At 36.4% G+C, this 26,640-nt stretch overlaps 2 protein-coding genes and 1 non-coding gene across 4 annotated transcripts; 2 read left to right on the forward strand and 1 right to left on the reverse strand.

The window, feature by feature from the left end:
* Positions 1–5,675: 5,675 nt before the first annotated feature.
* Positions 5,676–17,898, reverse strand: LOC120637481 (trypsin 5G1-like). Of its 2 annotated transcripts, none has more exons than XM_039909345.1 (5): positions 17,801–17,898; positions 10,763–10,907; positions 9,397–9,640; positions 6,953–7,111; positions 5,676–5,837 (listed from the first exon to the last, which is right to left on the reverse strand). In XM_039909345.1, the coding sequence occupies exons 1-5, from the start codon at positions 17,868–17,870 to the stop codon at positions 5,676–5,678; spliced, it is 780 nt and encodes a 259-aa protein (XP_039765279.1). In that variant the 5' UTR covers positions 17,871–17,898. The 2 variants fall into 2 exon arrangements, with proteins under 2 accessions (XP_039765279.1, XP_039765280.1); XM_039909346.1 differs by having other exon boundaries at positions 10,763–10,955; positions 17,801–17,863.
* Positions 13,878–16,068, forward strand: LOC120637483. The gene is made up of 2 exons (XM_039909347.1): positions 13,878–14,370; positions 15,902–16,068. Exons 1-2 carry the CDS (start codon positions 13,887–13,889, stop codon positions 16,027–16,029), a joined length of 612 nt encoding a protein of 203 aa, XP_039765281.1. The 5' UTR covers positions 13,878–13,886; the 3' UTR covers positions 16,030–16,068.
* An 8,103-nt stretch (positions 17,899–26,001) lies between the features above and the next one.
* On the forward strand, positions 26,002–26,073 carry Trnae-cuc. Its single transcript has one exon. It is a non-coding gene; the product is annotated as a tRNA-Glu (tRNA).
* Positions 26,074–26,640: the final 567 nt, after the last annotated feature.

A 26,640-nucleotide genomic window follows, 5' to 3' on the forward strand; every position in this document is an offset into this window, starting at 1 on the left:
AGATGACTAGACATAGACATCTTACGATGATTATTTACTTACCATTTTTAACGAGCGTTTAAAAATTAAGTTAAGAAACTTTACTTTAACTGTTTCCTTTATGAGTCGGATTGTTATAATTCTGGGTCCATTAGTGCAAGCTACTCCCTTTGTAGAGCTTTCGAGTAAGTTTCGTTTTATGTTAAAACTTCTTTCCTACTTATATTTCTTATTCAGAACTTTACACGGCTACGACAAAATGTATGAGCGAGTGTTTACTGAACGGGGGAAAGTTATTTTTTAACTTGTTTCTAAAAGGCAGTGGGGCTTGATCGTAGTGGCGTGAACTGGGTTATAATATAAATAGAGTACGCTAACCATCTTTGACTATAATTTATAAACTAACTTAAAGCTGTGTTTATCTTTCTTTCTACTACAAGTTACCTGCACTCTAACTTGGTGATGATGATGCCATCTAAGATGGCAGTGTCTTTAACTATTAGGTATTTGCCATCCTCCATCAACCATCAACTATCAATCATGACATCAACCGTCGCCGATAAACAGAGCAATTCGCAGGGCCTTATGAAAATTAAGCTTAATTTGCTATACTCCGCGAAAAGCAGGAGAATCTGTGTGGTGTAATTAATAATTTCTTCAATCCTGATACTCTCTATTACAAAGTAGCGCCTTCTCAAACCCGTCCTACAAAGTACTGAACTTTTTTTTTTTCTCGTGGAGAAATCCTCATGGATACCACTACACCACGGGGAGGTGCAGTGGTTATGCCGGACTCTTACCGACTAAAACCCCACGGTGTTCCAACTCATCGCCTGGTGACTGGGTCAAGGGAACGCTTTCGCACACAACCGCAACGCAGCCAGCGGTGCCTACTGAGGCAGGCACTTCTCTGTAACAACTTCGGTTGCCACTGAACACCACCGAAGGCAAACCAGGAACACGGGGTATGCCTTTTGAACTCGAGGACCAAACTCCGACGGGCGACAGAATCCCCGTATCTATCACCCGGAGGTCCTTCAAGGGCGCAGACGTTGGTTGTGCACCAGCTGTCTACGCCCGACTCTTCTGCGGCGGAGCGGATTAGAGTCTACATCGTCCTCTCTCAACCGCTCGGCCAACTCCTTCTGCACCATCACATCAGAAGGACACCACAAAGTACTGACCTATGTCAAGTAAGTAATCTAAAGCGTAGGTGTTAAGACTCGTGTGCCTGTAATTAAACCGGAACCACTCAATGCAGACCGGAATACAGAAATGCTGCTACGGAAAGAAATAATCGTGATGGTAAAATTTCCCTTGACAAGCTCTGTCACAAAACGCACTACTAATATTAAACCCATACGACGGCCCATTGGCGCAGTGGGCAGCGACCCTGCTTTCTGAGTCCAAGGCCGCGGGTTCGATTCCCACAACTGAAAAATGTTTTTGTGACGAACATGAACGTTTTTCAGTGTCTGGATGTTTATATGTATACTATAAGTGTGTATATCTATATTTATAAAAGAAAGTCGTGTTAGTTACACCATTTATAACTTGAGAACGGATGGACCGATTTTCATTATTTTTAATTACTTTGATTCCTGTGAGTCCGGAATAGGATAATAAGTATTAAAACTTAAAATTTATCAAAAAAAAAAAAAAAAAATCATAACACATCTAGCCGTTCATTAGTAATAAAACACAACTGCCAGCGCACGTCATGTTGTCTATAAACGTTGAAAGGTTGATGTGACTGTTGGAGAGTTACAATAATCCGGAGTAAGTACATATTGTACTTTACAAAGACATTGTGATGTAAAAAATATTAAGGCGAAATGTAATTCGCGGGGAAAGCTAGTTATTCATAAAAATAGTCATTAGTCATCTTAGTATCCATAACACATGCTACGCTTACTTTGGGGCTAGATGGCGATGAGTGTATAGTCGTTGTATATTTATTTTATTTATTATACGCCTCATCGGTTTCTACGTAACATCGCACTTGCTAGCAAATTGCTTTGCGGTACGTCTTTGTCAATAGGGTGGTAGCCACTGCCAGCGGCCTTCCACGAGACCCGAGAAAAATCAGAAACTATAAATTCCCAAAGTACCTCGGCCCGGATTCGAGACCAGGACTTCGTGATATTTAGTTGAAAATGCTAACCACTTGATCAACGAGGCACCGCAAATTGGTATAAAGATAGCTATTACAACGTAGGCGTCCGGTAAGAACGGATTTTTAAACAATAGAGATCGCGGTCCTTGCGAGATCTTAACTTCAAGTTAGTAATCTGTCGGCATCTGTTGGAGGCCATTTTGGCGATTATATAGAAGCTGCACGACTTTGATTTTTTCAGCTGGTTTGCCCATCTGGTTAAGGACCGGACTCTAGGTCTTTACCTTCGGTGTCGCCCGAACTTTAATTTTTTCCAGGCTATTATTCCTCCGCCGCAATAATAATCCCCTAAGGGTCCAAAATAGGGGTTCTTTATTTCTAGCATAGTTATATAACATAATTGAAGTCATAACGGATAATTTTCTAACAGAAAGTTACTATGGCTTTAAATTTCTGTTCATAGAGAATATCATGCTTGTAAATCTTACAGAACAAATAAGAAGTATCATAACAAAATTTATTATTACATTAAACGGTAGTGGACCGTCCGAACATAAAGTTACGCTATAGGGAGTAGACTTATGCTCTTGTTTTGTAGCGTAAAAAATACGCTTTGTCTTTTATCTCGGTATAATATATATAAAGACTGTACCGTTGTTTTAGAAAAAAGCAATAGGAAAAGACATTAAGCATATACAACCAAGTTTTCCGTACTAATAAAATTTATACTTTTTAATTGTTTATTGCATAAAATGGCTGTAAAAGCATTTATATTTATTTGCCTAATTTGATGCAGTTACGCAGTTTGATTTAGTTAACTGCATAACCTATGCATAAGGAAGGAAGTGGTGATAGTCTAGTGCCTAGTACTTCGGCATCACTTTCCGGGGACTGAGTTCAAATCCCGAAATGCACCTCCAACTTTTCTACGTTATGTGCGTTTTAAGCAATTATGTCACTTGCTTCTACGATGAAGGAGAACATCACGAGGAAACCTGGATGCCCGAGATTTCTCCATAATGTCCTCAAAGGCGTGTGGAGTCCACTAATCCGCACAAGTCCAGCGTAGTCGAAATGGACCCCTTATTTTGATACTGCATTCAAATGCATAATCGGGTCATTTCGATACCGAAGTAGATGAATTACAGATTTACAAAGCACAAAAATTTATCAACTTTTGTTACACAATGAAACTTAAAAGAACATAGTTTCCTGAAAACCTATTTGTAATAGACGTATCTAAACCCCCATTTTATATTATTTGACCCTCTGGTCTGATACGTTTGTAGAGACATAGTATCTCGCTCATGAGATGGCTTGTGTTACTTTTTGTGCAAAGTACGACCCAATAAATAGTTCACCGGAAATTGAGACTATAAAATTCAAAACAAATCTTCTATAGATGCTGAACAGAATAATTTAAATGTATCCGTGTTTTTGAGTTTAATATACTTATTTATTGTAAATACAAAGAATTTCATTTTCAGTTTTACGATCTTGCCTTCTGCAAGGTTAGTGTCCAGTAGAAGATGTAATTTCAATGCTCTTGTGTTTTTTAGTTCGCTGCCTTGGACTAATAGTGACTAATTATATTTAATTTCTATATATGTATATATATATATATATACTACTATATATATATATATATATATATAGCAGTCTTTTATATATATATAAAAGACTGCTCCAAACCATAATGATGGGAAAGATTGCTGAAAAAAAGATGGGCTGGAAGGTGAAAGACGGACTGGTTACGAAATATACGGGAGTGGATGGAATTATTTTAAAGAAGATACGTAAAGTAATACTATTGACCGCACTTTCATTGCTATAATGTTACCTTATTGTACAACATGACCTTAAAAAGGCAGGTATATACAGCTATATGAAACACCACAACCATTCTTGACTTAGACGAATAGACGCGTGCACGTATATCCTGTAGATATAAAATTAATATAGCTTCGCTCCCGTCAACTGCATCGGTAGGTATACACCCTTAACATAAAACCAGTTAATCTACTTTTTCGGGTACTCCACGCCCCCCGTGTCTTTTTATGTCTACCCTGAGCCTTCTGCCCTTGGAAAGGTATTCAAACATGTTAATTAGAACAAGACAAAGTGAAAAAAAATCTACCCAGCTACCTATTCTCGTTCTCATGGTATAATAAAAAAAAGTGATTGAAGTAAACTTTTATAATTATTTATTGATGAAAGAGTAACTTGTTCCTGCGACTCCCCCATTTCATTTAATATTCACTATTTCATTTGATATTCTATTTAAAATTCATTAATATCACTTTCACATTTTATAAATATTTTCATTTGTTAAATAGAACAATTGAGAGTAGAAAATTGAAGGTTAGATCAGCACATGTCAATATAACCTTGTCGTTGACTATTATAGAATGTCGCAATCGTTAGAAAATTTATTAATAATTTAATAGTATACTTAGAGATTTTCAAAAAACTTTGCAATTTAATTTATTGTTCCGTTTGAATATATTGGAAATTATTTATTTCCAATATATTCAAACGGAACTAATTGATTATGACATTTGCCACTAGCAGGCGTATGAGTCAAGAGGCGTGGAGTATATAACATACACTTACGACCAATCCAAATTATTATTTTTAAATACTACACAGACGTCTGACGTAAGCGTCCGTCAGAAAAAAATCTGAGTTATTCCCTAGTAAAAAAAAAATACACAGAGTTACAATATTTTCAAAGGAATACTGTAGGGAAAGCCTTAAAATAGTTATTTTATTTTCGGAATCTAAACAATGACTCCTTTATTATTATAATATAAAAATGATTTATTTCCGTCCTGCACTAGAGCATTCGTCTGAATTGCAAGCGCCCTAAAGCCTCTACAAGTTCATAACGACGATGTACCTTTTCATTATATTTAATAAATTTCAATAATATAGAGGAAACTTCAAGGCGAAATGTTTCACTTTAAAATATCTGCTAATATTAGAGTCGTAAGAAGCGAAGATTGACTCAAAGGGTGACGGAACAAATCTTGTTAAAGTTAATGAACAAACTTAGCGTCTCAGTTTAATTGGACCCCCGCCGTGCCACCCTACAGCGCTCCATTAAGTAATTTCATTTTTGTTGCAATATTGACGGCTTCATTAATTTATTTAACCTAGATAATGTGCACAATGAGGCGTCCGTACAGCGCGGTCTAGCAATTTAATTGTTGCATCTGGCATTTAGTCTATGCTGTTAATATAAAGGGTCGAAATATTTTTGCTTGTTCGTTTATTTAAAACTATTATACCGATTTTAGAGTGGTGGACTGCGGCCTTAACCCCTTCTCATTGTGGGACCCGTGCCCTGTAGTGGACTTGTAAAGGTTTGATATGATGATGATCAAAAGTCTGTTTAAATCAGACAGTTACAGATAATATTAGAAGGATTCTGTGGTACAAGGTACATGTTCTATTCAATTTTGTGAATTAAAATATATTCCATTCGGACGAAACGAAGCGTTAATAATTTAAATATATTTCAAAAAAGGACATCAGGTAATTTCATTTAATAAAACACTAGTATTTTTGAGTTATTTATTCAAGAGTTTTTCTGGATGACTTCATCGATGAAAGTACGCAATGCAGCCACGTTAGTGTACACTCCCGGAAGTTGGGTTGCGCACGAAAATCCGAAGGATACTATTCCAACCAGCTTATATACATTCCCCTCTTTTTCTACGAGAGGACCTCCGCTATCACCCTGGAAATACGAAAACAATTTCTGCACTATTCTCTTTCTTTTTGTTATGAAGAGCGAATTTCCGAACCTCAACAAACACCTCGAGTTAAATATGACTTGCTTTAAGGGTGATAAAAAGCATCGAGAGTATACCTGCATGCCTGTCAGTTCTCCGTAATGTTCTCAAAGGCGTACTGCAATAATTTAAACATTTGAAGTAAGAATAAACTTACAGTGCAATATACTAGGTTGCATAAAATTCATAATTCGCTTAAAGGAAATTGCATACAATTCTACAATAAACTACCAATTGACATCTTGGAGATGTCTCTTAAAAAGTTCAAAGTTTGTATTAAACGTAAGCTTATAGAAAAGTCCTATAATAGTATAAAGGACTACGTAATCGATAAAAAAGCTTGGGTGTAAATTATTGCTCTAACCAGGTTGCTCTTCTAATAATTTAAAATGACATTGTGAGATGGTGACAAAAAAAAACACCCGGCTAAGTCTGTTGTGTCACCTATGGGCCTACTTGAATAAATTTTTGACTTTGACTTTGCGTGTGAGGTCTTGGCCAGCGTTGTGGACAACGGTCCATCACAGAAGGATTCCCGTGCCCTGGAGAGGCCTGCCAGTGGGTTGATATGATGGATGGAAACCACGTTGCTTTTTTGCTAATTCTATAGTACAATTATATATTAACTGGACTAAATTGGCAGAGAACGCTTTTTAGCGATAAGGCCACCAATAGTATAATTTTTTATGTTGTTTCTGTATGTGTTCTTTCGTGTGCTATAAAGTATAAATAAACAAAATATATAAATATATCTTTAGACATGAGAGATAAGACACTACATATATCCCCGACAGCCGATTGTCGCAGTGGGCAGCGACCCTGCTTTCTGAGTCCAAGGCCGTGAGTTCGATTCCCACAACTGGAAAATGTTTGTGTATTAAACAGGAATGTTTTTCAGTGTCTGGGTGTTTTTATGTATACTATAAGTATTTATTACATATTCCTACCAAAAAAAAAAACAGTTGTAAGGATCGAACCTACAGCCGGACTCAGAAAGCCGGATTGCTGCCCACTGCGCCAGTCAACCGTCAAATACATTATTTCTTTCAGAAACACTTACTTTGCAGCTATCTTTGCCCCGTTGCCCTCCCGCACATAACATCCTTTCAGTAATTTCAAACATTGTGAGGGTCTTGCGGCATACTTCACGATCGACAAGAGGAACTTTTACTCCCAACAGTTGATTCGAAGTGGCTCTTAAGGAATCTATATTCTGATTCTGAAAGTAATAAAAATCATCATACATTTTCTAATTATTTAAACTGCAAAATAATCATCATACACAAGAAATTGAGACAAGCAAAAAAGTTTGGAGGCAAGAATGACGTTAAATTTTTCGCATCACAAGGTATCCAACAGACATGAGATACTGCCAGTTCATGTTATACAAATCTAATTGCATTATCATGTTTAAAATGTTTTGCAACGGGTTAACACATAAATAAACAAATGAATAAACTAAGACAATATACACATCGCCATCTAGCCCCAACGTAAAGCATAGCTTGTGTTATGGGTACTAAGATGACTGATGAATATATTTATGAATCATATACATAAATAATAAATGAAATACAGATAAACACCCAGACACTGAAGAACATTAATGTCCATCACACTATCATTTTCAGTTGTGGGAATCGAACCCACGGCCTTGTATTCAGAAAATAGCAGTCCAAATAAGGAAATAATAATATGTAGACCTCACACGAAGTAGACAGCGGACTTCAAGCGAGTCGCAGGGAGCCGCTGGACACAAGCGGTACAAGACCAAACACAATGATAATAAAATAATTCTGTAATGATAGTGTTAGAATAAGCATATAAATAAATAAATAAATAAAGATCATGGTATTTTAAACTCCCTGCAATAGAGCTATGTCCAGCAGACCTATGTGAAACAAATAAAAATGAATTCCCTCAGTACAAACACCTATTCAATTGGTGCCCACAGTTCCAGATTGAGAAACCTGTTCTAAATCCAAGCGTCTATTCGATTAAAGAGCTTGAACGTATTTAAATGGTTGTTAAAAATAATTAAGAAGAAGAAGAAAAACTTTATTGCACGTATAACATACAGGAAAAAAAAACATTAAGGAGTACAGTACACAATGTAGACATGCAAAGGCGGCCTTATTGCTGCAAGCAATCTCTTACAGGCAACCTATATAGATAGGACTTACAGCAAGAGAACGGGATAGTGCCAAGAGTGTTGATACATAAATACCAAAATGTAAAGATACAAAAACATATATAATTTAAATAAATATTCGTAATATATACCAAAACCGTATAAAAAAATAAAAAGGAAATACCGAAATGAAAATCACATCCCTACTAGTATTATCAATGTTAATGTAAGTTTGTTTGTTACACTTTCACGCAAAAACTTCTTAACCGATAAATACATAATATAAAATATACATAATATATATAAATATATAACAAACATAATATATAACATTTAGAATGCTGTTGCAAGCCGCCCTAAGTCCCTATGCTCCGTTAATTTGGTAATCGCTATCGCTAATAGAGCCTATGTTTTATTTTTAGATTATGAATCAATTAATCAATCAATTTTTGTTATTTATTTTATTGTATTGCTTGCTAATATAGTACATGCAACATTTTTTTTTTCTTTTAAAATAAATAAATATACTACGACAATACACACATTACCATCTAGCCCCAAAGTAAGCGTAGCTTGTGTTATGGGTACTAAGATAGCTGTTGAATATCTTTATGAATATAATACATATAAATACTTATAATATACAGATAAATACCCAGACACTGAAAAACAATCATGTTCATCACACAAACATTTTCCAGTTGTGGGAATCGAGCCCACGATCTTGGACTCAGAAAGCAGGGTCGCTGCCCACTGCGCCAATCGGCCGTCATACATTTTAAAATTGTTACATATACTGCCAAGATTGGCGTGGAAAATGTGTCGTTAATTTTTTTACCAATTTTCAATCTCAAGTAACAATAGGAGAAAGTCACATTCAATATATTACAAGTAAAACCAAAAAAATAAAAATTAAATACCGAAATGAAAATCACATACACAAAATAAATACTTATAAAATATAATTGTACGGAAGCATTGGCGATGTGCTCGACAGTAACAATGTTTTTCAGTGTCTGGGTGTTTATCTGTATATTATAAGTATTTATGTATATTATTCATAAAGAATATTCATTAGTTATCTTAGTAACCATAACACAAGCTACGCTTACTTTGGGACTAGATGGAGATGTGTGTATTGTCGTAGTGTAAAAAAAAATAGCAATATGACCGTAATAATAGGTTATTGTGCTCGGGGACCGAGGTCCAAATTACTCATCTTTGGAAGTTAAAACACATGGTAAATTTTTGCGAACACCTCGTTAGCGCGATGCAGGATCTTTGTGGCGCCATCTAGTTCCGGTAATGTGTAGACCGCTACAATAATGAATAAATTAACGTCTATCAACTAAAAGGAAGGAAATAAATCTTACATCCATGGTATCTCCAAAACCCGTAGTCAATAACATGACACCATTCGAAGGTTCGGCATTAGGTTGTGCCATCTGGATTGGAGAAACTCTATCGCTGAACCTGAACGTTCCCTTGATCTTGATGACACAAACATCGTAATCGTATAGTTTGTAAAGAGGATGCACGACCACTTTTTCGATGTCATAGCGTTGGCCACCGGATTCAGCTGTATCCGTTCCGACTGTGATGTCCATGGGTGTAGAACTGTATATAACACTTTTATAAATTTAAAATGCATATAAAAGTTTCGGAACCGACAGGATTTGAACCTGCGACTCTCGGGCAATCGCGGCCTGAGCGCTTTCACCAATTAAGCTACGGCTCTCCTAAAGTCGATGCCGAAATTAGTATATGCCTTTCACATCAGTCTTATAGCGAAAAAAAAATTTTTTATATGCATTTTAAATTGATAATTCCTCCAAGTGTCGGTAAAAACACTAATAAAAATTATAAAAATGTATATAACACTTTGAAATATTGGATAGAAGCAGGCGTAACTTTCAGGAAATCCATGATATATTATGAAAATTAAGCTTAATTTGCTATATTACGCTAAAAGCAGGAGAATTTGTATGGTGTTATTTATAATTTCTTCAATCCTTATACTCCACACCGGCAATGTACCCGGAGCGAAATGTGCGTAGAGGGTACATTGCCGATGATCTGTTTGGTGTGGAGTATTTCATAATATAATGTTTTTTTTAATTTTCATAAAATATTTTTTTTAACCAATAGTGTGTGGTGGACTACGGCCTTAACCCTTTCTCATTGTGATAGGAGACCTGTTTTTATTGGCTTAACAATTATTTATTGTAAAGTCAACATCTCCTGAGGATGCTCCGATTTCGAAACGCGTAAAGCGTTGAGGGTACATTGGCGAAGACATGTTTACCATTATCCTGCTTTTCGCAGAGTATAGGAAATTAAGCTTAACTTTCATAATATAACACTTTAAATTAACCACCGCGAAAATGCTCGAACTTCTTCTTCATTATTTTTTTATTATTTATAAAAAAAAATTAAGAAAAAAATGTGAGGTGGGAGTCTTTGACCGTGGCGAGTTACCACCCTACCAACAAGTCGTTCTTTCAATCGTTCCGGGACGGTGTCGCTTGGTACAATAAAACTCCCATACTCCTCACAAGTTATCCAGCTTCAGTCTTAACATCACTTACCAAGTCACCACGTTAGTCGTTAGTTAAATAAAGAAAAGAGAGGCGGTGTCTGCCCAGTAGAGGCAAATAAAAATAGACAGAGTTTTAAAAGTGCTTAAATGAATTGAAAAATAATTAAAAATATCAATAGTTATTGGTCTTATTGGATTACCTATCGCAATGTGCAGCGGAGACCAGGAATCGGTCGTTGACGATGCTGGCGCCGCAGTGGTACTGTTTACCGATTGGTCTGAATAGGGCCATGAAGGGCACTTCTGTTATGCTAATCGGTTCACCACCAACGATTCCTAAGCCATCTGTGGATTATATAATCAACTCTTCGAAACAGGCGGGATATTCTTGATCTGTGTTATTTGCATAAAATATTACAAAACAAAATTAAATGTAACAACCTTCTCAATCATATATCTCTGACTGTACCGCACCGGTACTTCAGAAGTAGCAAATTTTTCAAACAATTTTTTTTCATATACCATTTACTAAATCCCATCTCGGAAAACAAGTGCCTATTATACATATTTGTGCGAAATACAACGAGTTATCTAAAAAGATACCTGGCATCGATATCTTCCGTGACTCAACCACAACTTTTAGGAAAAAACTCACCGAACACTTATCGTTGAGTTAAATTTTTTGTTTAAGTTTACATGACGCTTTGTCAATGCTATATGTACACTTGTAATTGACGTGCATATCATTTTTGTGTGTCCTATGTTTAAAAACGTGCAATATCAATGTTATTAGTGTGCTCTTAATAAATAAATAAATCATATCAATAGTGAATCATCATCAAAGCTGTACTAATAATATTTTCTCCTAACAGGAGAAGCGGTAATAAATTAAAATATCACTTGCTTCAACCGTGAAGGAAAACATCGGGGAAAAACCTGCATGCCTGTAATGTTCTCAAAGGTGTGTTGCATTGGGCCAGCGTGGTTGACTACGGCCTTAACCCCTCCTCATTGTGGGAGGGGTTAAGGCCGTAGTAGTATTATAAATACGAATGCCTTGTGGTAAAGGAAGGTCGAAATGCAGGTGTCACCAACCTTCCTTTTCCATGGGTGTGGTACGAGGCGACCAAGGGAATAAAACGAATGTTGTGGGTATTATTACAATAATATACTTATGAGGGTAGGCCTTAAGGTTATTCAATAAATGATTCAGTCATCTTCCAATAATGGTTTGATTTAGACCTCTTACTATAACATGGTGTCAGGTGTGGAAATATACATTAGTGATAGTGATAAAATAGTGAGTTTATGATAGTTAATACTCGGAAGGATTGCAAAATATCTTAACCTATGCAATGGCGTATGAAAGTCGAGGAGATGGCGTTTACGCAGCGATTCAACAGCCGGCCCCGTTGCAACAAGATGGCAACTTAGCTACGAATTGGAAAGAATGGAAAAATGCATTTGAATACTTTTTGATTGCCACGGGCAAGGATAAAGCGACTAATAAAGAAAAATATGGTTTGTTTATGCACTGCTTAGGCCAGTACGGGCGGGAAATTCTAGAAGAACTCGATTTCACCGAACATGATAAAGATGATTATAAGAAGATATGTGAAAAGTATAGTGAGTATTGCAATCCTAAGAAAAACGTCAACTACGAGAGACATACGTTTTTTGAAACCTATCAGAATGAAAATAATTTTGAAAAATATTTAGGATTATTGAAAAAAATGAGTAAAAGCTGTGAATTTGGATCTTTGAAAAATAGTCTCGTATTGACGCAGTTGATACGTGGACTAAAAGATGTCCACATGAGGGAGAAACTATTAGCGAGATCGTCAATAACATTGGAGGAGGCCAGTGCCTGGTGTCGAGCGGCCGAGCGAGCGGGCAAGCAGGCGGCGGCGTGCGCCTCGCGCGCCCCTGCGGGTCCGGCCGCGGCGCTCGAGCACGTGCAGCAGCGCGCCCGGCCTCCGGCTGCCGCCCCGGCGCCTGCGGTCGCTGCTCGTGCCGGCTGGCGGGGCCGGCGGGGCCCGGCGGAGTCTTCATATCGGCGTGTCAGTGATAGTGCTTGCGGAAACTGTGGGTTACGGCATAGTGAAAGTATGCGTTGCTGTGCGTATTCGGTGAAGTGTTTTCGGTGCGATAGATGGGGTCACTTTGCCAAATTTTGTCGCGTGCGGGTTGCGCGCGAGGTAGTAGAGGACCCAGAGATGCTGGATGAGTGTCAGGATGAGTACGACGAGAATGGTGAGCTTCTCATGCACAATATTTCGATCGAAGCTTCAAATGAAATGTATGGTTCATGGTGTGAGACTATAGAAGTAAACGGCATCTTTGTACGATTTAAATTAGATAGTGGGGCAGAAGCATCCGTCATGTCCTTAGGCTCATATGAAAAAGCCGGTTTTGATAAGTCTAAGCTAATTAAGTGCAATACCGTATTAAGAGAAATTAGTAAAAATAAGCTACCTGTGATTGGATATTTTAATGGGTTGTTAAATTATAATAAACAGAAATGCTGTGAAAAAATTTACGTTCTAGATAATAATTGTAATAATTTACTGGGCTTAAGGGCATGTGTTACTTTGAAATTAATTGCAAGAGTGCACCAAGTGTCTCTTGAACTTGAGAAATATGAATCGGTATTTGAAGGTATAGGTTGCCTGCCTACTATTTGTAAAATAGTTGTTGATAAAGCGATATTACCCGTTGTGAGCGCCTCGCGAAAAATACCAATGAAATTGCGGCCTCGTTTAAAAGAAGAATTGGACAACATAGTAAAATTAAACATTATTAAAAAAGAAGATGGGCCTACAGATTGGGTGTCGAACATTGTCATTGTCGAAAAACCGGATAAAAAACTTCGCGTTTGTTTAGATCCTCGCAATTTAAATCAGGCCATTAAACGGAGCCATTTTCAGTTGCCCACGTTAGACGAAATGGCGAGCAATCTTTCAGGAGCGAAATATTTTTCGAAATGTGACGCAAAGAATGGGTTTTGGATGATTAAGTTAGAGGAATCTAGTTCTAAGTTGTGTACTTTTTCAACGCCGTATGGAAGATGACTGAATCATTTATTGAATAACCTTAAGGCCTACCCTCATAAGTATATTATTGTAATAATACCCACAACATCTCCCCCCTTATAATAAGTCTAATATATTTAATTATATATCATCTTATGATCAAAATATTTAAATAGGTAAGTAACATTATTATCGTTATTACATCTTCTTCCTTTTTTCTATAAAATTATATATTTCAAATTATTTATTTTCCAACGGGCTCGCCTAACGGAACGTTCGGACTATAAAAGCTATGATGTGTAAGTCATACGAAAGTGGCGAAGACTGGAAACTATCGCTATTAAATTTTCGAAATACACCACTTTCTGGAGAAAAGTGGTCACCGGCGCAGCTTTTAATGAGTCGTCGGTTAAATACTCGTTTGCCCTCTGGAAATACTCAGTTAAAACCTAAAACTGTTAATCCGCAGTTAATGTTAGACAATCGTGCTGAACGAATAAAACAATATAAGTCATACTATGACCGAGGAACTAAAAGTTTAATACCATTATCTCAAAACGATCCGGTTCGAATGAAACAAAATAAAATATGGGTCAAGTCTCGTATTTTGCGTCCAGCACAAGAAAAACGATCGTATTGGGTACAAACTGAAAACGGTGGCGTTTATAGACGTAATAGGCAACATTTGATGAAAATACCAAGTCGAGGAAACGATGCCGATCGAATTAACAATTGCCCTGGCTTGGATTGGGATAGTTTTAACTTCGCGCCAACGGGTAATACTAGTGTTGCCCAAATTCAGTCTTGGTCTTGCAGTCTTGGTCTTGTTCTTGCGTTTTTGCAAGACCAAGACCAAGAACAAGACCGCGTATTTTTAGCAAGACCAAGACCAAGACTGACCGTGCAAGACTTGAGCAAGAACAAGACATAGCCTGCAAGACTCTTGCGTCTTGCAGCTAGGACTTAGCGCTATTTCACGGAGTAGTTAGGTGTAACAGTTCGGTGTATAGGTAGGTAGGTACGCTTAGGAATTCTATGAGACGCAAAAAACTATATCAAAGAATATGAAAAACTGGACCTATGCGCATTACGACTAAAACCATAAACATAGCGAATAAAAAAATATCTATTAAAATCAAACTGAGTGCATGCATAGTTATGTTTTAACCATCGGCACTTTGATAATGCGGCATCAAAGGTTTTGTACTTACTTCTCAAAGAAATTTGCCGCTTTTCGGAAGTACATGGTTATGATACACGCGCCGGCGGCTTCTTTTGAAATCTAAAACAATCGTTGCCGCCGCGCCGAAATCATAACATTTGACACTATTCATGCAAAATAATTTCGAATTTTAAGAGTACCTACAGGTGTTCCAAAGAATAAATAAGTTTCAGAGTGCTTAGAATGAAAATGAATACATTATACTGATCACGCAAGTAGTATTATGATTAGGATAAAATGGTGAGGATAGGTAGTAGATGTCATAATAATTCATTCTAGTAAGTAATTATAATATTGATTACTTATATGGTTTTAAACTAATTACTTAGGTACTATTATTGTACATTTAGTCATTATATTTCTTAAGTTTTTACAAGAAAAAATAGCAAAAAAGTGTTCGAATATCTCTGAGAGAGATGATGAGAGTAAGTATTTACTAGCTGTGCCCGCGACTTCGTCCACGAGGAATAGTAACTTTGGAGGTATAGTGACGTTCAGGATTTATTTATTTATTTTAAAACTTCTGTCATCAAACATACAAACGAACTCTTCAGCTTTATTCAAATAAATGATAAATCGTAAAACTCTTTTATTAAATTTCTTATAAGTTGAGGGTTCAATCTCTTTCTAGACAGATAAGTATTGTTCTTTAAAATACAGTCAAGTTATTGTAATTAATTAGTTTTTTTACATGTTTTAGCAAATGTAAGCTTATAAATCATAAATGTTTATTAAAAAACAGTTACTTCCATGGAAAACGACATATAGGTCAGTTGATTTTTCGAATTTCTTATCAAATCTTCAGTTATTTATTAATCTGCTTGATCTTTACTATGGCTATGTTAATTCAAGCTCACAATGTTCCAATTCTAATACGTTTTTCTAAGATTTAAAGTAAACTTTAATAAATAGTAATAGACTAATAGGTAATTGCAAGACTTGCAAGACTCTTGCTGCAAGACCAAGACCAAGACCAAGACTGGGAGCGCAAGACCAAGACCAAGACCAAGACCAGGTGTATTGGCGCAAGACCAAGACCAAGACTGGCTAAGTCTCGTCTTGTTCTTGCATTTGGGCAACACTAGGTAATACCACTCCGGCCACGGAGCCGAACGTGGCGCGTTCACCGCGACCACCGCCTGCCCATCGGGTAACAAGCAGTGGTCGAGTTGTACGATCGCCCATTCGTTTTGCCAGCGAATATAACTATTAGGTATCTATCTTTGAACACGTTTTAATGCTTTATACTATAAATCCAATGTAATAATCTTAGTCTAAGTGTAATAATCTAAAATATTATTTTAATATAAGTAAGTCGAGCTAGCTTTGTCTTAAAATTAAGCTAAGTTTAGATATGTTAATACAATAATAATAATAATAATTGGTACATATAGATTTTCATAACCTACTATGAGTGCATGACAAAATATATAATTTTATAGAAAAAAGGAAGAAGATGTAATAACGATAATAATGTTACTTACCTATTTAAATATTTTGATCATAAGATGATATATAATTAAATATATTAGACTTATTTATAGAAAGTTTCTATAAATCGAAGCAAAACCAAGCTCATGGTGGTAGATCGATCGAGTAAACTTTCCAATATTTGCAGCATTCAGGATATAGACACTGTAGAGACTTATACGTACCTGGGTTCCTTAATCTCTAGTGATGGCTCATGCGTTTCCGAAATAAAACGAAGAATAGCGATAGCTAAGGATGCGATGCTTAGGTTAAAAAATATCTGGAAGAATCGTAGCATAACGAATAGAACCAAATTGCGACTGGTACAAGCACTAATCTTTCCTATTTTCCTATATGGCGTAGAAACTTGGACTGTTCGCGCTAGAGAAAGACAGCGAATTGATGCGTTCGAAATGTGGTGCTGGAGGCGAATGCTACGCATACCGTGGACTGCCAAGCGCACAAATGTATCAATTCTTTCACAACTCAAAATTAAAACACGTCTTTCTACCATTTGCCTTCAGCGCATCCTTAGTTATTTTGGACATATCACACGCCGCGGAAACGAGAGCATTGAAAAGTTGATAGTGGTTGGAAATGTAGAAGGCAAACGTCCCCGTGGCAGATCTCCAACCCGGTGGTCAGATCAACTGAGAGAAACTGGTGCCCGTACCTTCTATAACGCAATACAAATGGCCAAAGACAGGACCCGATGGAGAGAGATCTTATATGACAAGATTACTCGCCATACCAGTGATCACGATCCTCAGTCATGAGGGAGCGACTAAAGAGAGAGATTAGACTTATTATAAGGGGGGAGATGTTGTGGGTATTATTACAATAATATACTTATGAGGGTAGGCCTTAAGGTTATTCAATAAATGATTCAGTCATCTTCCAATAATGGTTTGATTTAGACCTCTTACTATAACAACGAAGACCAAAATCTTCCCGGTGTTAAGCCCAGCAATAAACTGTTATAAATAAGCAACTGTGAAATTCGAAAGATGTCTGTGTGTAAAAATCTCAGTACGAGTTATAAAAAACATAAGGATAGGCTTTGTAAAAGTTATAAAAAGCCGACCCTTACGTTTTTATAACTCGTGCTGGATTAACATAACTGGTTTTATATCACCTGCATACCCTGTGCATACCCTTTATGCACGCCACTGATTATGTTCAACCTGCACTTATCTTTATAAAGTTTAGGCAAGAGACTCATATTGAGGAAGTTTTTAGTTGGACCGATTTTCTTCAAACATAGCTAGGAGCACTACCGACTAAATCGTCTTTCAAAATCCTATTCGGTTCATCCGCACACACACACACACACACAAAGACACAAAGAAATTTCAAACTTATAACACCCCGTCGTTTTTGCTATAAAATTAGGTTGTGACACACGCCACGTGACGTTACACATGACGTGCGGCACAACCTAGTAAAGGGTTCCAGCACTGTACTACATACCCTGCCTAGTTATGGAATTACAGTTATTTATCTTGCAATCTCACCATCTTTTTTTTCAGCTTTACAATCCAAAAACCAATAACACATACACAATAATACATAAAACGTATTCATCTTCAGTGCTTGCTTGTTGAATTTGACGTTTGCAATGACTGCATTTATTGTAATTTCAGGTATTTACAATAAAACCAGAAATTTCACGTATTCATTTTAAAATATGCGATAAAATATATCTCATTCTTTAACACTGTGAAATACATATAATTTAAATAACTACTGTAATTTGTTGTTATTACAGAGTATTCATTGTTCAGTTTTATTTAATAGGTACAGAGAAGGCGTGAGGATTTTTCAGAAGGTACATTTTCTGTGTTAATTCAATTCAATGTTATAACAAATATTTTATAAACAAAAAAACAACTAAGTACATTAAAATCTACTTGTTATACAAGCTGAATGGGGCGTTAACAATTTGAAAAAAATATTTTACTAGATCTTGCCAGCGACTAAATACCGCGTTGTTTTGGATTTTTACTAATTCCGCAATAACCGTTAAATTTTCCATGATAAATAGTATCCTATGCTGTCTCCAGGATGCAAGCTACACGTATCAATATGAAAAATTCACCAAAATTAATTTAGGTGTGACGCTTTGGACGCGTTACAAATGTTATATTTTTGAAATCTTTGGCTTAAAAAAGCTTGCTATGTTTATCTCCGAGATACAAGCTATATGTATAATGTATATGTGCCCAATTTTATAAAGATTGATGCGGTAGCTGATCCGATCAGGGTAAGAAACAAACAAACAAAGATGTCATGATCCACAGCCTATTAACGTCCCACTGCTTGCCTCTCATAAGAGATATGGTTTTAGAGCATAGTATACCACGCTACTCCAATGCCGGTCGGCGGGCTTTAACGAATATAACAACTAGAAAGTGATAATAAACGGGACCGACGTGTTAACGTGCTCTAAGAGGCACGGAGGTTGACACCGCCACTGTAGGCCGGCTGGTACTGTAATTTTTGACGGCAAATCGGAATACAGCTGTCAAAGCGTTTATGCTATTAAGATTTCCGTATAGGATAACAAAAACTTTTTTAAGCAATTAAATACCACTTGCTACAACGGTGAAGGAAAACATCGTAAGGAAACCTGTGTAGCGGTGGGTAACTGATATGATGATGATAAATAAATAAATAAATAAATAAATAAATATACTACGATAATACACACATCGCCATGTAGCCCCAAAGTAAGCGTAGCTTGTGTTATGGGTACTAAGATGACTGATGAATATTTTTATGAATAATATACATAAATACTTATAATATACAGATAAACACCCAGACACTGAAAAACACGTATGTTCATCACACACACATTTTCCAGTTGTGGGAATCGAACCCACGGCCTTGGACTCAGAAAGCAGGGTCGCTGCCCACTGCGCCAGTCGGCCGTCGATGATGAAAGGATAACAGAAATATAATTTTATAAGAATCGCTATTACTTAGGGTATTTAAATCAATTTGTTTGGTTTGAAGACTTTGCGTAAAGCGTCCTTGTTTCCACTCAATACATCGATGAATTGTACGAATATTAAAAATCATCCGAGCATTATTGAATTGCTCTTTACAATTATTCGTGGTGGGGTATGACTACTAGCGGAAATAAATTTATTCTTGAACTAGCGGTTCTTCATCCTTACAAATCCCGTTGGAACCATTAATGGTAAAAGAATAGAGCTAGTTGAACTAACTCTATGCCAAAAATTTAAATGATTGGTTGGCTTAGGGCGTGAAGGGCAAAAATATGTTCGCAATTATAATCTAAGAATTCGACGGTTACCGACTTACGAACGTCAATCACTAATAAAAAGAAAGTAGTGATCGATGCTAACGACACAATAAATTTTTTGAAACTTACTTAAATAATATTTTATCATAAGTAGGTAGGTATTTCCCGTTACAGTATGCTCCCACTTACGAAAAGAGAGTATTTTTAGCTTCTGTTTCTGATTTTCTGATCCATTATATGACTTAAATAATATTTTATCATAAGTAGGTATTTCCCGTTACAGTATGCTACAACTTACGAAAAGAGAGTAATCAGTGTTTTTAACTTCTGTTTATTTATTATATATCTATCTATATACGAGTATATAAAAGAGAAAGTGTGTGGGTATGTTCTGTATAGGCTCCGAAAAGGCTGGACAGATTTCAATGAAACTTTCAGGGAATCTCCGGATTGACCTGGCGAGTAATCCTATAGAGAGCATAAAGTTTGGTGACGATCGGAGCACTCCTATTTTTGAACTGTCAAACTTTGACAGTTTGACAGTTCAAAAATAGGCTGTATTTGAATACAGCCTTAATTAAAAATTTAATGATGTAAGTTTATTGTTTAAATAAAATAAAGCAAAATCTAGCCCGGCGAAGCGGGCTGGGTACGCTGGTGATTTATACAACTTATATTTTTGTTTTTAGTATTTGCTTGGTCTTTTTATTACTATCTCGTGAATATCTGCAGGCATGAGAGTTCTCTATAATGTTCTTAAATGCGTGCTACGTCCACAAATCCTGGCAAGGACCCCCGTGCCCTGTAGTGGGCCAATAATGAGTTGATATGATGATGATGAAATATATAAATAAATTGACCTGCTCTCAGTGTAAACCAACCTTTACCCACCGCTATGAAGTTTCAAATAAAGGCCCGGCGAGTAATAATGGTTTTTAAATCGATTTGGGTTTCGTTGTACAAAGAGTGCATTCATGTGATGAGTTTAAAGGCCGGGCCTCAATTACAATAATCTTTGAATGAATAATATCCATCATTGTACTTAGTATTTTAAATGCGTAATTTCCGGAAAGCGGGTTAGACTTTCGGTTTGCGGATTTTTGAACCCCGACGCAAAAACGACGGGGTGTTACTTGTTACTTATAAGTGTGTGTGTGAGAGTGTGTGTGTCTCTGTGGCAACGTAGCTCACGAACAGCTTTTGATTTTTTACGGTGAGCTTTATTTGATGAAAATTGTTTCAAGATGGCCGCCGCTACAAAATGGCGGATTGTATATTTTTTGAATATTGGATAGAAGCAGGCGTTACTTTGCGGAAATCCATGATATATTATCAAAATTAAGCTTAATTTGCTATACTCCGCGAAAAGCAGGAGAATCTGTGTGGTGTAATTTATAATTTCTTCAATCCTTATACCCCACACCAATATATATTTTTTTCACAACTCCCTCAATATCGGCATAAAATGAAAGGGCTTGACACAAGTCAGTCAGAAAGCGATCGGAGTTTTTTTAATTTATTACATTCTAGTGTAATGGGACTTGCCACCCAAAAAGCTTTACTTCTAGGGTTTTAAAAACAATAACCTCTTTTCTCGTTTTGTCGGTTAACCACGACTAGCTACTTTATTATTTACGAAGGCGCCTCATAAAAAAAATATCTCACCGTAAACCTACCCTACAAATAAGCAATATTTACGTGGAAAACACACTTTTCCAGCGTAACGTAAAACCTTATATCAACCTTTTAAACACGCCGAAACGGGCCCTAAGTAGCACTGCCATGTTTTCCGCGATTTTAAAGACTAGTCCCAATTCCACTGTTGATCAATATTTAAACTAAACTGGGAGGTATAAAATAGTGCTGTTATTTTTAAAAGAATCATAATGAAAAGGGTTAAACACTAGTTAAACTAGTTGTAGACTAATCAATTCATTTCAGAATAGAGATATCTTAAACCTCGACGCTTAAACGACGGGATAAGTTAGACACGCGTGTATGTGTGTGCGTGTGTGATAATTGCCAAATTATATTAAATCTGGTTGTTGTATTAATTTTTCAGTTTTATAAAGTCTTTACATGCTAGCCCCATTCCACGCACGAGATTGTTATCATCAATACCAACTTCAAACAATCCATGTTACCTATGCAACGACACAGCCGCAACTCGCGTCAGCAGTTGTCCATCGATTCGATTTTAAAACTACCCACTTAAAATTTACAATTTATTTACCGTGCGCTTAAAAATGCAATTTTATATAATAACCTTCTTTTTTAAATAAGCCTGTTAGTACCATTTGTGTGGTGTTCCAAGTGGAAATTCCTTTATGGAACAATAAATATCTTAAACCAGATCAACCCATTACCGACTCTAGCTGGTCAAGCGCGGAATGACAAACTCAACACGTCCTTTACAACATTTTGGAGAATTTACAACCATGTTTGAGGTTGGCGTTTCCAGGAAATATAAACAATATAACTATAAAATATGTGACATGGTAACCCTACTTTTAACGGCGGACCTCTGTGGCCCGTAAAGTTACACATCTTAAGAAGTTTTCGCAAAAATAAAAACCGGATACCAGCTGCGTGCTTGTTACCCGCTCTTGCTTAATGCAAGGATAACGAGTAAAAAAGAGACAAAAAAACTATTTGCAAATTAATAATAGTATTATGTTATTACCACGAAATGAATGATGTACCTTATATTTTATGAATGCGACATTCTTGAAATTAAATTTATTGTAAAAGTTATGAAAAATTATAATTGAAAGAACGATAATAGTATCGAAGGAAGTAACATTTTTGACGTGACAACATCTTATAATCCGATGGAGCCGGCTGCACGCACGAAAAACATGACGTATGCGGCGTTACCTCTGAGGCGTTCCATTCAAGGCTTGAAGTGCAAGCGAGAGCGCGGAACGAGCGACAAAGAGGCACAGTCGGCCTCCGCGTTCGACATATGTCTCTCTCCTACTTGAGTGAGCGATGCGTCCGCGTGGACAGCTTCTATACAATAATACATTTACATGTTTTCGGCAAGGATGAAGTGCAGTGAAAAGTGAATGTGGTGTCAATTGTTTATAGCAACGATAATATCTATCAAACAAATAAAATTAAAATTTTCTTTTAAAAAATGCAACCATTCCATCAGTATTTTCTTACGACGTTGTCACTTTCATCTATCGTCAGTAAGCCGACTTTACAGAGAACCAATTTTTTTTTTAAATTATGAATTGATGTACCAAGCCACTCAATCATCATCGTGGAAAATCATCGCATATAAACAGAGCAACACTTCGCAAGACATAAAAGAAATACAAATGCCATGTGTCTGTAATTTCACTGGCAACCACGCCCTTCATTGCGACGATGCCGCCTAGCGGCAGAATTAAGCTTCGTGGCAGTACTTCCCCGGACGAGCTCTGGCACAAAAAGCTCTACTAAATCATCATCATCATGATCATCCCACTACAGGAGACAGTAGACAGTGTTTCTCTCAGAATGGGAAAGGTTTAGGCCGTAGTGTTCCACGCTGGCCCAGTGCGAATTGGTAGACTTCACACGAAAACATTACGGAGAACTCTTAGGCATGCCGGTTTCTTCACGATGTTTTCCTTCACTGTTTAAAGCAAGTGATATTTAAATTGCTTGAATTAAAAATACACATAACTCCGAAATGTCAATCGTGCGTGCCGGGCCTCGAACACGGTCACCACGAAACGAAAGTCGATGCCTTACCCACTATGCTAGATAGAAATATAAAAAGGAATAGTTAAAAGATAGTATAGAGAGCAAGCATACCTATAGAAAGTATAATTACAATAATAAAGTCAAAGTCAAATATTTCTTTATTCAAATAGGCACATATATGGCACTTTTGATGCGTACTATATATGTAAAATATAACATAGAAGTGAGTTGATGGCGATAACCAAATTCGTCAACTTAAAACTAAAGCTACGAGGGTTCCAAACGCGCCTGGTCAAAGGAGCCCCCAACAAACATAGCTGGTTTTTTTTTGTTATCACCATCTCACATTATCACACAACTATTAAAGAAGCAACCTGGTAAGAGCAATAATTTACACCCAAGCATTTTTATCGCTGACGTAGTCCTTAATACTATAATATTATATCTATTACAAATACGGTTATTTATTCATCTTCCAGAAACCAATACCATTTGCGTAAAGTCTTCAGCATTAATCACATTATCCTCTAAAAGGTTTTTAAAATATTCAACAGTTTTTCTCATATCACCAACAGTTTCACATTTAAGTGCATATAAAAGGTACAGCACACTTTAAACAGCTAGTGCACTCGCTAATGGTGTCGGTGCACATGTCAAACATAAATTCCTCTAAAACACGCATTAATTTAACGGCACTATTAACTCGACAGCTACCCGCTGTTATCCTTTTAAGTTAATCCTTTAATATTAAATTTAAATGGATATCGGATGGGTATTTGACGACCGACTGGCGCAGTGCGCAGCGACCCTGCTTTCTGAGTCCGAGGTGGGTTCAATTCCCACAACTGAAAAATGTTTGCGTGAACACGAATGTTTTTCAGTGTCTGGGTGTTTATCTGTATTTTATAAGTATTTATGTATATTATTAAAAAATATTCATCAGTCATCTTAGTATCCATAACACAAGCTACGCTTACTTTTTGGCTAGATGGCGATGTGTGTTTTGACGAAGTATATTTATTTTATTTATTTGGATATAGTGGAGCATTGATAGCCTAGTAGTTATAGCTCCGGCTTACCTTAGCGGGAGTTCGAGTTCGAACCCCGGCAGGTATCCTGGATTCCTGAAAGTTCTCCATATAACGGTCTACAGCCTAACGTGTTAGCGACCTAACGTCTACACTTTATTGCTCGTATGACATACAGGAAAAGAAAGAGTAAGGAGGTTACAGTAAAACACAATGTAGACGACATGCAAACTCTTATAGGCAACCTTTGTAGACAGGACTTCAAGCAAGAAAACGGGATAGTGCCAACAGTAATAAATAGATACTTAATTTAAATAAATTTACTGTTATCTATATATATAAAAGAGGATGTTTGTATATATGTCATCGATAAACTCAGAAACTATTTGACCGATCATTATGAAAATTGGTATGCTTATGTATTTTTTCACGGAGAAGGTTTATATGCTATGCCCATTGATGTAACTCCCCACCAGGCGGCGCTGTCAAGTATCGACTTCCGCCCCGTTCAACCGATTGTCATAAAAATTGGTATGACCATGTATTTTTCCACGGAGAAAACGAACATGCTATGTCCATGATGTAACTCCCCACCAGGCGGCGCTGTCAAGTATCGACTTCCGCCCCGTTCAACCGATTGTCATAAAAATTGGTATGACCATGTATTTTTCCACGGAGAAAACGAACATGCTATGTCCATGGATGTAACTCCCCACCATTTAAATATGGGATGAAAGTTTGTAAAAAATTCTTCATTTATCAATTTATTTTTCAAGCTACATCAATTAAACTTTGATTTTAGGTTTTCGATTTATAATAAAGAAATACGTATTTCATAGGGGATCAAAATTTATATGAAAGTTTCTGATTTTCTAAGTAATTTCCGTTCATATTTTTCTATAAGCAGCAAGACCTTTTTTTAACCCTTTGTAGTAAATTTAACAAATCAAAAATAAAACTTAACGTGAGCTAAGCCGCGGGCAAAAGCTAGTATAAATATAAAATATTATAATATATATATAATATTATATTTATTTGGATCATGTATGTATTTATTACAACATATATAAAGTACATAATATGTATAAGTAGATATACATAGAGTTAAAAATACTTTAAATAAATGTTAAAAAAAAAAGTTTTTATAATAATGTTTTTATAAGACATGAACTTTTTTTCTTGTGTTTTCTTCGTTGTGTTTATGGTATTAATGTTATTTTTTATTCTTTTCATTGTAAATGTTTTGTTTACTTTGAGCTTGGATATTTTTTTTTTGATGATTTCTTCATATGTAATTAAGTTTTGTGTTAATGCGCAACTTTTGATTAACTTATTAATTGTAATAGTTTAGTCGCGTGGATTCAGCGATGATGAAGATACGGGGAATGGCTGAAAACCTCTGCTGCCCCTTTCAGTGTGCAGCTATACTGAGCCAGCCCGTTTGTAAGACATTTCTATTTTCTAAAAAAATTATACAATGATACAATTTTACTCCATTTGTGTATGATAAAGATGATTTCTCTTTCTTTGTTAATCCAGGTATTTGGATATGTTAGCCTCATAGATATCGTTATTAAGATTTCAATGTGGTTACTATATCCATAAATATATTACTTATGTATTGGTAATATTAAAGTAATGCTTGTTCAAAGTAACCTTGAATCAACGTCATGAATAAGAGGTGAATAACAAGATTCTAAATTTTGTTATAACATCGTACTCCGATATGGTCTAGTGGCTAGGATACCTGGCTCTCACCCAGGAGGCTCGGGTTCGATTCCCGGTATCGGAAAAGTTTTTTTTTCATGTTCATTTTACCATAACAACTGATAGTATTTTTTTCTTACTTTTTTAACAGTTAAACCTAGATACGCTGTTAAAAATAATTATTAATCATGTTTGAGTTTAAGAGTTACCGATTAACATGGTGTATACATACAAATGTGGACCACTTAAATCAAAACCCACAACTTTTTTTAATATTTTTTTTAATATTCACCTGGTAAGTGATTATGCAGTCTAACATGGCTGCGGCCTGTAAGGGAGTATAGCAGTTATATTCAATCCATATCCCTAATCGGTTTCTACGCGACGTCGATCCGGAACGCTAACATCTGTATCGGCAGGGTTATTAGCCACGACCGAAGCCCACAAGACCAGACCAGAGAAAATACAGAAATTATTAATTCCCGAAATGTTCCCGCGGAGAATCGAACACGGGACCATTAGCTTATAACCACAACGCTAACTGCTGCGCCAGAGAGGCCGTCAAAAGCCGAATAAAAACAAAGTTGGGCGAAAACTAGTTCTATTTCCGAAACTACCCCTAGAAGCGCGAGAGAGCAATACTCGTAAATCA

The sequence above is a fragment of the Pararge aegeria genome, chromosome 3 (genome assembly GCF_905163445.1).
Source record: "Pararge aegeria chromosome 3, ilParAegt1.1, whole genome shotgun sequence".
NCBI classification, from domain to species: Eukaryota; Metazoa; Arthropoda; class Insecta; order Lepidoptera; family Nymphalidae; genus Pararge; species Pararge aegeria.

Excerpts from the sequence above, each read along its gene's own strand:
- LOC120637483 (XM_039909347.1), top strand. The coding sequence starts at position 13,887 with ATGATGTGTAAGTCATACGAAAGTGGCGAAGACTGGAAACTATCGCTA. Across the intron at positions 14,371-15,901 it reads TTTTAACTTCGCGCCAACGG|GTAATACCACTCCGGCCACG; the intron begins GTAATACTAGTG and ends GGGCAACACTAG.
- LOC120637481 (XM_039909345.1), bottom strand. The coding sequence starts at position 17,870 with ATGAATACGTTTTATGTATTATTGTGTATGTGTTATTGGTTTTTGGAT. Across the intron at positions 10,908-17,800 it reads TAAAGCTGAAAAAAAAGATG|ATGGCTTAGGAATCGTTGGT; the intron begins GTGAGATTGCAA and ends TATAATCCACAG. Across the intron at positions 9,641-10,762 it reads TCCGCTGCACATTGCGATAG|TTCTACACCCATGGACATCA; the intron begins GTAATCCAATAA and ends TGTTATATACAG.